The sequence below is a fragment of the Mastigoproctus giganteus genome, chromosome 12, assembly GCF_048544385.1.
Source record: "Mastigoproctus giganteus isolate SK-2022 chromosome 12, ASM4854438v1, whole genome shotgun sequence".
NCBI lineage: Eukaryota > Metazoa > Arthropoda > Arachnida > Uropygi > Thelyphonidae > Mastigoproctus > Mastigoproctus giganteus.
The window spans coordinates 42,496,139-42,510,335 of NC_143586.1; the positions used below are offsets into that span (position 1 = coordinate 42,496,139).

At 34.9% G+C, this 14,197-nt stretch overlaps 1 protein-coding gene across 1 annotated transcript; it reads right to left on the reverse strand.

Annotated features, from left to right (window-relative positions):
* Positions 1–4,822: 4,822 nt before the first annotated feature.
* On the reverse strand, positions 4,823–14,189 carry LOC150076958 (uncharacterized). The gene is made up of 4 exons (XM_090386037.1): positions 13,825–14,189; positions 10,460–10,658; positions 8,755–8,902; positions 4,823–5,701 (listed from the first exon to the last, which is right to left on the reverse strand). Exons 2-4 carry the CDS (start codon positions 10,622–10,624, stop codon positions 5,679–5,681), a joined length of 336 nt encoding a protein of 111 aa, XP_090242163.1. The 5' UTR covers positions 10,625–10,658; positions 13,825–14,189; the 3' UTR covers positions 4,823–5,678.
* Positions 14,190–14,197: the final 8 nt, after the last annotated feature.

The window sequence follows — 14,197 nt, forward strand, 5'->3', positions numbered from 1 at the left end:
AGCCTTTTAAAAGGATTTGTTGACTTATTCCAAACTTCATTAAATTCGAACAAATAACCTCATGTAATAACTCGACTTCCAGCGAATAGATTTTCATGATAATTTTATATTTGGTTTGGCTCTATTACAATGATGAATAAATAAACATACCTTTTTCATAAAGAAGTTAATAGAGTACTCAAAACTGTTACAATCAGAGATCAAAATGGAAATTTTTACGGATTGGAACTCTAGCTAATGCATTATCTTATTTTTAGTAACCAAGTAGGTACATGCCATTACTGCTTGTGACAAACTGGAACGACGTTCCGGTCCTGTCTGAGAAATTCCGAGCTTTTACAATAAATGGGGAAAGATATGAGCTGAATGAGGAGCCCTTGATGAAACCATATTTCAGCAAAGCGGGAGTTTTAATGTTAAATGGCTTTAGCGAATTCCTTATTGAAATCCATGAAACTTTTGTCTATGGAACTTTTTGAAAGACAGTGTTTAAAAACACAACCTTTGAATTCAGTAAAATTAAAATTTGCAATTAGAAGAGAGGTTTTCAATACTGATTCAGAGCACTTTTATTAAAGTGCGAAATTGTTTGGATACCTTGCTCCAGATTTTACAAAATTGCGTATTTCTTTGGGGTAATAAACTTCACCCTGCATCATTTTGTTCAAATCTCAAATCCAGACCTGGTAGTGATAGTAGTCTTAATAAACACGCGCACAAGTACCCCAAAGCAACGACTCGAACACGCTACCTGAAAGGGGTAGGGAAAAGCCGTCATATTTGGGGAAAAAACTAGTAAAACTGGTTTTACTAAAACTAAGATAATTAAAAGGAGGCCAACCACGAAATAAAAGATAGTTAAATGAAAGAGCAGTTGTCCTCTTAAGATATACAAATAGACAAATTCTATATGTCATAGTCATAAACCTTGTTTTCTGCAATGACTCACAGACGGCGCCGAAAAAGTTCAAACAAAACTCGCACTAGAATGAAAATAATGAACACAATATTAATTTTTTTTTAGTCCTTTTCCCTCACAAACATGGGGCCCCCTCACGTGCGAGGTCTCTTGAAGCTGCAGGCTTTCCTATATAGGATGGCTCTGACTCACAGCGTGACAGGGAAGGAAACGTGCGTTGGATAATTATTTGTAGATGGGATGTTCAAAGAGGAATTGAGAAAGATATTTCCTTTTCCTGAGCAAACGAAAGCTTTAAATATCTACAGGTATAAAGTTTGTTATAAAAAGTTCATGGCTGTAAAATCTTATGTTAATTCATTGAAATTTGTCATGCACTATATTTTACCACGCTAAACAGTGTACAGAACTCAAATAACTGGGAATCTAAAAGGGAGACAAATTAATGAAGTTGGTTTATGTTCTCATTTTTTAAAAATATATCTTTATTTATTGATTCACAATACCGCTTCTCCATTTTGTCATAAAAAAATAATATAACAATTGATTTAAGGAAGAAAAAAACTAATTGAAATCAAAATATTTACGCACAATTAAATAGTGCACCAACCGACCGTTTACAAATTCATTGTGAAGGCAGACAATACAACAGCGCTCAGTTAACAGTGGGTCAGCATTTTTGTGGTGGCGTAAGAATTTGAATATAGAAAACAGCGTACCAATGATAATAAGCTATTTGAAAACATATTGCAAAATCAAGTTCAATCAAAGATTTTCTCCTCTCGTTGTATTCGTAATATTGTATAATGTACAGGATGTATCAAAAGTCGTCTTATTGATAATAGAAATATAAAATACAGGTAAAAGTAAAGGCCATTCATGAAAATCTGATGGATTATTTAATCATAAAACGGCTTAAATATTCTCAATTCGTATTCAGTCAATAGTATCAGTGTGATCACTTTCGTTTTCAAGACAGAAGAATACGTCTTCACGTTTATCTGTCATTTTTCAAATGTTTGTGAAATACAAAGTAACCCAGAATCAAACCACAAACAGAAATTATATCTGAAATGGAGCATAACAGAAAATACAGAACAGAATGATCTAATCAGGTAACAGACTTCTAACGAATTAAAAATATCGCTTTTTTTAAATTGAATTAGTAGAGGCATATAATATCTTTGTTTCTTTTTTTTTCTCCCAAAAGATATTCATAACACTTTAAGAAAGTTGTGATTCCGATAAAAGTCTTAAGAACCTTCGTTTTGTCTTTACTGGAGTATTAAGATATTTTATTGAGAACTCTCCTAAATTGTTACAACGGAATAATCTATCAAAAAAAAAAAACTTTTGTAAGTTGTTAAGTTGTCTGATTAGTTTCTCAACCCTTTACTTTTAATTAACCCTTTTTAGTGAAGACCCAAAATCAGTGACCTGATTGGTCATATTGGTCATAACAAAACGATGCGCTTCTAATCCATTATGATGCATTGCAACCCACCAGGACATTCTTAAAGAACTCCTGGGAGAAGAGTTGGGAGGGGTAGGACTGACACTAAGAACTTGGACAACAAATGTCACCTTTAACCACCCAGCATGGCTTGTAATGCCCTTAACAAGTTCCTTGCATCATTTACAGGATTTGAATTCCGCCTTTTCCAAATACTGACAAATTCACTTGATCACAGGGATCCTTAGTTGACTGAAGATCACATCACATATTATTTTTACTTAAACTAGTATGTTTTTTATTGATCATTTGTTCATTTAAGAGGATTTCCTTTGTTGAAAATTACCAAATTAACAATAATTCTACTTCTGGGAAACACTATTAGATGATTATATGAGCCAAAATAAATAAGGTTAATCATTAGGTTTCAGAAACCATTTGTTATGGAATGATGCTTATTCTCAGAATAAATAAATATTTTCTGCAGACTGCTGAATAAAATATAATACAAATTCATTGTTACGGTATAATAAAATATAAAATTTTTCGCCCTAAGAATTTTCTATCGAAAGAAATTGAATTTAAAACACAGTTAAGAATTATCTGTAAGCAAATAATTTCGAGTAATGTCTGAATTAAATCAGACAAAAATGATATCACCATATCATTTTCTTATATATTAATATCAATTTCGCTTATTGTAAATAAACGCCCTCTTCTGGTAAAAATAAAAATATGGCAGATAATAATTAAATTAATAAAACATTTCCCCATAAGAATTTTCTACTCAAAGAAATTGAATTTAAAATACAGTTAAGAATTATCGGTAAGTAAATAATTTCAAGTAATGTCGGAAATAAATCAGAAGAAAAATTTGATATCAACATATCTTTATTATACATTAATATCAATATTGCTTAATGGAAATAAGCGCCCTCTTCTGGTAAAAACTTGATTAATTTCAAACTCTTAATATATGAAAAAAAAAAAAAAATGGAAAGAAAAATATTATTTAAAAAGAAATAGTGAGTTTCAGATATCTATTGTAATAAAACAAAATACCAATGATTGTGCGAATAACCAATAAGGGAAATTATTTTCTCAGTATAAGGAGTTTAATCAACATTTGATTTTATGGTTATTGACACTAAACCCCATTAAGTGTGAACAGCAGGCATTAATTTCCTCTGTTACTTGCATGTTCAATGATAAATCATTGCCTACTTCCACATTAGCTAATCAGATTAATTGAGTCTTCCTTTTCCTGTTTTCTCTAGCACTTATAATGCTCTCAAAGGTTCTGTGTGAGTTCTCTATGAATATAATCGAAAGAGGTGGTTTGCATATGCATCTTATTAGGATACTAATAGACTTAACCATTGGTTAATGCACAACATTAATTATTTTAAGCTGTATTCTGAATGTAGTCATTGTTGATATCAATAGTAATCATGAATGATGGAAAGATAAATCTTGTTCATTATAGTTGGTGTATATTAAGAAACAAACTTTTTAAAACAGAAATATTATTATGTCCATTATGGGTGTGGAAAACCTCTGTAATTTCAGATCAGCCAGAGTTTATTATGAAGTCACAAATATCACGACCGAAAGACCGAAGCCATTGAATAATGAATGACTTTTCATTAGCGACACGTGGTGCCATCTGTTGAGAAAGAGAACTATGATCGAGAGTGAATTGGATGCCTAGTATATAATCTGTCTATTTTTTTTATTTTTTTATTTAAACAAGGAACAACAACAACAAAAAAAATAATAAATAAATAAAATAAAAGGCCTTTAAAATTATAAAAATATAAAATAAAGCTACTCATAACATCGGTGATTTTCGGCGATTTATAATTTGTTAAATTATAAATCGCCGAAAAATAATAATAAAAAAATAAAATAAAATAAATAACAAACAATAAAAATAATGAAATAACTTAAAAATGTAATTTAATTGTACTGAAATATAAAATATATTTCCCTCATTATTTCCTTAATAACCTAAACCGTTTAAATAAATAAACGTACATGTACACAAGTATATGTACGTTATTTAATTTAACTATTAAAAGCATTTTAAACTTTAATTTTTAACTATATTTCATTTAATTTTTTTATATACTCTGGAATGTTTTAACCGAAAAAAAAAAAAAGCAATATGCTACAAGAGCAAACACAGTATAGAAATAACTGACAGTCATCTGCACTCAAAAAGTTTTTATTTTGTACTAACAGTTGACGTACACAAGGGCAATATATTTACATATTCTTTCATAAGAATTATATAAAGAACACATTATGGTTTGACAGTGTAATTAATTTAAAAAACATTAATGCGCAAAAGTCGCTTTACAAAAAAAGCTTAACAAATCTGCACATAGTTTAATTAATATTAAAGAACTAGGAATTTTCAAGATGTAATATTAACTAGTAGAGACAGTCATAAGTTTGTTTTTGTATGAGGGTATGTGATTCAGATTCAATGCATCCTATGATGATAAGACAGAAAGGCGTCGATATAGCAGCTTAAATTCCGAAGGACACGTATATGCCGATGAGATAATTTAAAACTGGACAGCTCATCAATCTGTAGACTGAGCAGCAATTTTCCTAGCCAGGAAAGGAACTGTTTGACGTTTCGAATGAATACATTCGTGTGGACAATGGTAGGTGCGTCAGTGAATCTTTTGAAGAAGAAAATCCTGGTGAAGCAACTGCCAAGAAGGATTCTGTTCCATAACTGAAGTTGTAGGTTATGTATATATGCATGTATCATCGCAGGATTTACGTGTCTAAGACTATTTCTATCTCTAATGTATCAAATACTTCAGATTTTATGTCTAATCTTATCTAAAGTACTCTGTTTATCCAATGACCATCTAACACTGGCTAAATCAAGGAATGCTGGCAACATTTAGGAAATCACATAGCTGGTTTTTCACACTTATTAATAGGAAACAGTTCGGGTTATTAATTGTACTGAAGTACATTGCTGAAGGCATAGTTCAGTCATTTCTAAGGAGAATATGAGTTATTAGGACAATAAATCTTATTTTATCTGTACAATGTTATCCAAAGTAGATAATGTGCATATGAAATAAGATTTTTTCAATAAATATTGAAGATGCGAAGTGGCAATCTGTAAATCATATTCAGTCTTAAGCTAAGCTTCATTTTCTGGAACTTAACTCGCTGTTCTTTTTGCTTAATTAGAGACATTCTATTGGAAGGATATTCAACACATACTGGAAGGATATTCATTATTCAAGGATATGGACATTTTTTCTTGCGTTCAGCTTAACAATGGCATTTAATGAGATCTGAAAAATAATCCAGAAAGAAAATTAGTGAAAACTGAAAAACGGACAAAAATGTAAAAAATTAATAATAAAATATTTAATTATATACAATTGAATTAGCTGGAAAGTATTCTGTATTATTCGACAATCTTTGCATTTTGTCCACAAGATGCTTCAAATACAGCTTGTGGACAAAAAAGTAAATGCCCTTGTTACGAAATCTCTACTTTTGTATAGATTTTACCCACTGTGTGGAACACTCTTTCATGTGGAACTTTTGAGGAGGCATCAATAATCTCGGAATCCATCAGGTCGCCACTTTAGACATGTACAGAAAATCATAATCATAGCTGTCCGCTTTAGCCACAGTGACAGATTCTGTGGCTGAGATAGGTCTTCCTGCTCTTTGATCATCGTTCACACTGGCTTCGTCTACAGTTGAACTGTGTTTTACAATTTTTCACAGTCTCATATAATGAGCAATTCTCTCCGTATATAGCTTTCATTTCCTCATGGATTTCTTTTGCTTCTCTGCCTAGCAAAAGAAGAAATTTTATAATGTATAATGGGTCGGACTCGGACTTCAATCTTTTTCAACATCCCACCTCTCTTTGTATTTATGACACTAGTTCAATAACCGATGGAGCTAGAAAAACAAATAAACATACATTAATTTATGAGTAGTTATGCATTATGTGACGTTGAAATTGCAGCATCCTGAAGGAACAGGAATATAGAGAGGATACCTAGAGTAATGATAGCCAAGGAGTTAACGAACACATGATAAAAGTTGCAGACGCTAATGTGTGTGTGTGAACACATTTAATGGCACAAATTATTACAATGGCCAGATCAATATGTAAATCCACCACAGTTGAGGCACACATTGAGCTATATTGAGGGATGCGTCTCAGAATTGAGTCATGCAAATGTCGAAAGCCAACCCCCTACGGTATTTCCCACCAAAACATCGGGTGTCTGTGCTGGCTGCAGGTGGCTCTGTAGATGGCCTCCAATCATGGTCCAAACGTATTCGATGGTGGAGGAAATCGGTAGACCTGGCTGGCCAATGCAATTTCTTGGTGACCACACCAAGAAATTGCATGCACTTCCGATCATTCTTTCTAGTTGCTGCAATTACAATGTCACAGAGTGTATATACAAGGTGTCTCAAAAACACACGACATAACTTCAGGAATGAGTTCTTCATATGTAGACAATAAAAATATTTTATATCTACATAGTTCCAGAAATGCTTGGTTCCCGAGTTATTAACCGGAATGTCTTATCTCCCGCAGGTGATTTCCTTCATCACAAGGTACTGGCAGAATCTGGTGGTTTTCCATTCCGACCATGTACTCAAATCAGGAGCAAGCGGATATGCACTTTATGTACGGTTTGGCGGACGGCAATGCTCTGGAGGCTCGTCGTTTGTACCACGAAAGGTTCCCAGAACGAAGATGTCCACACAGGAAAACGTTTGAAGGTATCTATAGCCGCCTTTGTGAACATGGGACTTTTACACCTCGTGCTGCCGACAGAGGACGACCAAGATCTACGACTCCTGAAGTAGAGGAGGAGATTTTGGATGTTGTGCATGCCACTCCTGAAATCAGCACACGCAGAATAGCAATGCAACTGGCTGTTCAACGTTCGAATATTTGGAGTGTTGCGAGAACACCAACTGTATCCTTACCATGTAAAACGGGTACAGGCCTTTTCACCAGCAGATTACCCTGCGCGAGTAATGTTCTGCCAGTGGTTCTTGCAGCAGTGTGGTACAACTCCTCACTTTCCTGCCTTAGTGATATTCACAGATGAAGCACAGTTCACACGAGACGGAATCCAAAACTTTCACAATCAGCATGTATGGGCTGAGGAAAACCCGCATGCAATTCTTCCATCACATCACCAACAGCGGTTCAGCCTCAACATCTGGGCGGGTGTTTTTGGTGATAAGTTATTTGGGCCCCATGTACTTCCAAACAAACTCACAGGGCAGGCGTACAGAAACTTTCTGGAAAACAACGTGCCTGATTTCTTGGAAGCCACACGCCACTGATCATTCGTCAACAAGCACACTTCATGCACATTTCAGCCACCTAGCCCGCAATTACCTGAATCGAAGGTTTCTGGTCGGTGTATAGGTAGAGGTGGACCAACTGCCCGGCCTCCACGCTCACTGATTTAAACCCACTAGATTTCTTCTTGTGGGGGCCATTTAAAGTCATTGGTGTATTCGACTCCGGTAGCTGATGTGGAAACTCTCTGCAATCGAATTGTGGCAGGTTGTGAGATAATACGAAACATGCCAGGAATTTGGCATCGTCTTCGAAACTCCATGAGACGTCGATGTGAGGCCTGTGTTTAGGCAGAAGGTGGACATTTTGAACAATTACTATAAGGTGATGCGAACAGCTAAGTGTCATAGACAGACCTTCAAAACTCGGAAACCAAGCATTACTGGAATTATATTGATATAAAATATTTTTATTATCTACACATGAGGAACTCATTCCTGAAGTTATGCCGTCTATTTTTGAGACACCCTGTATAATATCAAACCCTTAACTAAAATATTTCTAGGTGAGGGCAAATACATAATTGCATCTTTCGAAAATAATAACTAAAATAAAATTATGGACTTTTATCTATGAAACTTTTGGAATTATATACTCACCTAGGTTTAGAACTAATAAATGCTTTCATGCACACAAATCTTCTCCTCCATCAAGCGATAAAAATAAAACGAACAGAAAACTTCATTAAAAACCGATAATAAGGATAGGATCTACTAAAATATATGAAATATTTCAGCAGACCTTAGCCCTAATTACCCAAATATATGAAAATCTTTAAATTTATAAAGGGTATAAAAAATAATTAAAATAAAATATTAAGTTGAAATGGCAAGATATATTTTATATGCAAAACTATTTAAAATGTGAATATCGAAAAAGCTATTAATAATATATACATTTTAAATTATGAGGTTATAGAGATTTATTATTAATACAATAAATGCATTTCCTCTGTTATTTAAAACTATCGGTTTAAAATATTTCACTCTATACCTGTCCCCAAAGGAGGTAGCACCATTATTTTCTTCAAACTACAAGCCACTAAAGGCACTACTGCTATGGAAACAACTCCAAGGATAATAAAAGGTAATCGCTGATAAGGGAATGCTCTTCTGGGGGACGCAAAATAAACCACTGAAATCTGAAAAAAAAAAGTATTAAAGATCATATTAGACGATCATAATTAAAAATTGAATATTCAAATATACATTTTAGCAAAAAACACCATATATAAAAAACCCTTTTGAAAATGGTTAGATAAGTCGTAAGTGTACTCTTTGCTTTACATTTCTTTAACGTTCGATTATTAAATCGAACGTTAAAGAAACTTTTACACTGTACACAAGAAATATCATCAGTGAAAATCACACAATGATGTTTACGTGATGGATAGCTGTGAGATCGGATTTGTGTAGTTATTTTTCAGGAAGGGGGACACAGGTGCAGACAATATGGATTAACCTGTCGACATGAATTTTGGTACAGGAATTTTGGTACAGAAGTCCAGAAGAACATTCTAAATAAATCCTGAAGTCCTCAAAAGGATCTCAGCTGCTGGTCCAGATTTACCACAGCGTTTCTATAGGGCGACTATGAAATCGAAATTCAACCTAAATCCTCTACAAGACTAACAAAATATGCGCTGAAAATTTAATGTCATCTCAAAATTTCCTTCAGAACAAGGCCCAAAACATACTTTATTTAGATTAAAAAGCTATCATATTAGGGTCACCAGAGAACTTTACTTATGCCCATGTATATGTAAACAAATTACGTCTGTTCTCTGGTCGATTTTCCTGTTTTGCTGGATGAAAAACTTGATTTCTTCCGAAATTAATAGCGCTTCTGCAGGGGCAGGTGAGGAAACTGAAGAATGTCGAATGGGAATTGATCCTAAACCCTTTTCCAGGGACTAACAGAACAAATACTGAAAATTTGATGCCAATCTGGCATTTTATTTTCAGGTAGCGGTTAAAATCTAAAACGTACTTCCAATTATGTCCATCAATAGACGATATAAGAAAACGCCTTCCTTATCGGCTGGAAAAAAAACAGACTGTCGTAAACGATTGAAAAGTTTACTGCGTAGAGGGAAGGCTGATACGTCTAAACATTGCTTTGTCGAAGTGAGCTCTATTATTGCCCTCGTGGGGTAGCACAGTTGGTAGAGTCGCCGTCCTCCCCACACCGGTTGGAAAAGACCTGAGTTCTAGTCCCGGAATTTTTATGGGCCTTTCTCACAAGGTGGCTGAGTTAGTCTGTCACAGGCGAGGGTAGCATGGTTTTTTCTCCCGGAAACTCGGGTGTTTCGTCCAGCGAATAGAAAATCGACTTCAGAACATACGAAATTTACAGGTAGTATACACGGAGCAATATGGCCTAGGTTGAGACAACAACAGCTCTGTTGTCTGAACTCAGAACAATGAGCATCATCTGAACACTTCTTGAATTGACCTCGTACATTTTATAGATCTGTAACATCATTGCAGAGAACAGAGAATGTTACTGCAGAGAATTTTAACAATGAGCTTGATTTTATAATAACTCTTTAGTGTGAAAATTGTTTCGGGGTTATATAGCAATTGATAGTGAGAGGTACAGCAATACGAGAGAGCCTTGTTTGTAAAAGAATTTCTTTCAAAAAATAAATACTATTTTCAGAAAAGAAAATAAATAAACAGAAAACGGCTATACTTACAAACTTGTTCAGCGATAAAGTTGCACGATTCTGTTGGTCCACTTGTTCCCACACTGATTTCTGGTTGTCGCAGAAATGTGGAAATGGAGACCAGAAACCAGCGCTTCTGTCGAGTGCACGGTAAAGATATAGAAACAAGAAGTCGCTCTCTGTCACTCTATCCATTGTCCATCTCTCTCCTTCAAAGGTAGCACGTATTCTGGATACAAAATGAAGAGGACAGTTACTTGGTAGACGTCTAACAAATAAGGAGTGAGTCGATTATTTGGTTATATGTTGTCTTACCAGAATATTATCAGACTAAGAGAGTCCAATATACGATTACCTCCTGTCGAATTTAAATAAAACACCGTGTTATCAGCGAGTTCACGAAAAGAGGTCGTCGCTGTCTACGATGGTAGCTGCCTTAAAGGTTTCATATCAGTCCGGATTTATTTCTAGTTAATATCACTTATTACGACGTACACCTATAACCTCCAAGCAACAAGCTGGAAGGTTACTCACGATTCGGAGTGACTGCTTTTTCTTGATGTAAGCAAAATTCAAAAGGCAACACTGTATAAAATCGTGTCCATCTTCAATTCTGTACTGGAGGTACTCATATCAAACAACATCACACATCGGGAGCAAAATGGATTTACCCACACAGCTCTACTGTGGTTTTTGCAAGTCTTTAAAATCAGACCAGAACAGATATCCCCTTCGAGTAAGCAACAGTAGTCGCTTGAGCAGAGTGAACTTGTAATATGGTCCGACTGAACGACGTTTTAAGCTGTTTATCATCAGCAGCAGAGATGTAAAGGAAGCTACACTAAACAACAGATCCAGAGTGCATTGTTTTCTCTGTAAGGACAGCGATATTGCTTACAGAGTAAGGCTGATTTATAGAGCACCCAGAATATATACACATCATCTTTCTTGGCCTCACTATCTCTTTCCCTTCTCACTTGAATTCAATCAAAGACCTCTGGAATATTTTGAAAAACACAATCAGAAAGTGCGCTTCCAATGTATGTCAAACAGCAGAATTTGAGTAAAACCCGGGACATCTGCGTACCTTCTTATAGAACCAATGCCAAGATCATCAATTAATATAATTAATTCGCTGCTCACTAGAATCTCTAATATTCCGGTAGGACAATGTATTAGAAAAGTAATAGCTATTAACTAGTTAAAATGATTTTATGTTGTTAGTTATTTCCAAACAGATCTGCTTGCCTTGTGATGGCAGTTCGATAATGCTTTCTATCAAACAAAACATTTCTAATTAGGTGAAGTTTAATTTTGTAGGTCTTTAAACGAATAATTAATGGTTCTGTGTTCTCTATATGATTCCATTCACACTATTAGAATAAAAATATCTTTGAAATAATGCATTTAGAAAAAGTTTTGCATAATAGAACATCTAGAAACAAAAATCTCTTTCTTCTGTTATGAAAACTTCTTAAAAGTTTGAGTTTCGCTAGTTTAGCATAAATATGCTGCTTTTGAAGTTATTAAAGGTACTACAATGCTCTCTCTCTCTCTCTCTCTCTCTCTCTCTCTCTCTCTCTCTTCTCTCTCTCTCTCTCACACACACGCATACACAATAGAATCGATAAAAAGCAGTTCAGCAGGTATCGATTTTTGCCTGGTTCCTGTAAGTCAGCCAGTTACGCTAGACATAAATATTCGATGACGCTCACAGAATTTGAGTTGCTAACTTCCTTGCATTAAAGCGAATGCATTTTAAATCTAGATGTTTATGAGGTTCAAATCACGTACACTAAAAACCCCTTAATTTACATACTGTATATAATCTACATATAATTAATTCTAACGCTAAAACAAGGATCTAATAATGGTGATTGTCAAAGATATTAATTGCGAAGGGTCATCAAAAAATTCAATTGAAGTTCTAATAGTGCATCTATTAACAGACACGCCCGTTAATAGAAGCACTATTAGATACCAGTTTTCTATTTTTCAGCTCTATTTCTATTTTTTTGGCTAGTGAGTGTATAATCTCCAAAAAATTAGAAACATTTTGCAGTTGGTCTCAAGAGATAATTAAACGCAGGACATGCAAATGTAATTTGGCATATGGTATAATCACAAGTTTCTTGGTATCGCTTAAACACTCCACGCTTTCCTGGGCTTCCCAGATAATATCTTTTACCTCAGTTGGAGCACGTTTAGCAGAAGAGACCACTGAGAAAAACAAAGGGAATCACTGGAGTATCGAAACTGACCATCTCAAAATTACAATGAACGGAGAATGCAGCTTTAAAAGGAAGAAATGTGGTAGAAATTCGGCACACTAAGAACGAGACCATAGGAATTTAGAGCGAATTGTACGTCAAATAGAAAGTCCAGAAAATTATTGAAAAATTCAATTTAGGCAAAGAAAGACCCCATTTCCAACCGAGCTACGCGGCGGCAGTTGAATAATCAGGAATTTGGTCGTGGTGTGGCCACATCCTTCTGAAAAAAATCAAAAGATTCGACTAGAGTGGTGCCGTCAAGAATTGAACTGTGGTAAAAGATCATCTCCCCCTGATGAGTCTCGATTTACACTCTTTTGCACCAACAGTAAGTTGAAAATGTGGCGTGAACCTGATGAAGCCATGCATTCAGACTGTCTCGTATTCATCACTCAAGCGGTTGGTACGGACCGGGTCCGCTCATTATTGTCAGAATGTCGTGTTACCTTCGATGAATAACCTTCTTTCTGCCGTATCGGGACAACTTCATCCTGCTATGCTTAATTTTTACCCCGATTGCGGTGGATTCTTTCAAGATGATAACTAAATCGTCCACCGTGCAAAAATTGTGTCTGAATGGTCCGAGAAACATTCTGAAGATTTCCAACCTTGATTGCCTAATTCTCAGATCTGAATCTAACTGAGATTGTATAGGATATTTTGGAAAAGGCAGTTCGGCTTAGCAGTTCTCTACTGACCATAGAGGACATTGCAGCTGACAGATATCCTGATGGAAGAATCGTCAAATATAGAACTAGATCCTCTCAGACGCGTAGTGAAATCTATGCTACGATATGTATGGACTCTAATTCGGACAAAAGGTGGCCCTACCAGATATTGAATAAAAGTTTATAATTTTTTGAATAGAGAGTATAGGAATCCACTGGGGGATATTCTCAATATAGAATAGTAAATAAAATAACACAAAACAAAATTTAAACCAAGAAGGGAGGCAAGTTCGTTAAGACCAGTGCAAGATTTTTTTTAGCTCAAAATCTGGTTTCCAGAAATTAAGAAACTCTGCCATGTACATTTTATCAATCTAAAATTAATTATATGTTTCATTTCGTCACTTAAATTCAGGAACTTTATTAATATTTTTAGAGGTACGTAAATATTTACCTTTTAATATTTTGGCGAAATTTTCCAGAAGTGAAGCTGATGTCCAAGTGGAGGAGTCATCCATGTAAGGGCAATAATCATGACCTCTAAGATTTTAATTCCATTCTTCTATTGTTTGTTGAGATCCAGTAAAACATCCTTTAGTTAAAAGTCAATTAGAGAAAACTGGCTTCAAAAAGGCGACTTGACCATACTCATGGGTACATACACAAATGATGAGTTCAATTGGTGAATTATTTCTTTATTTTTGGGGATCCAATTTAAGAAAGCTGTAACATAGTGCTTCATAAGAGATGAGCAGGCATGCGGTTGAAAATAGCATAGCATCCTCTGTTGCATTAGTTAAAAATCGCATATGGATGAGAGGTAAAAC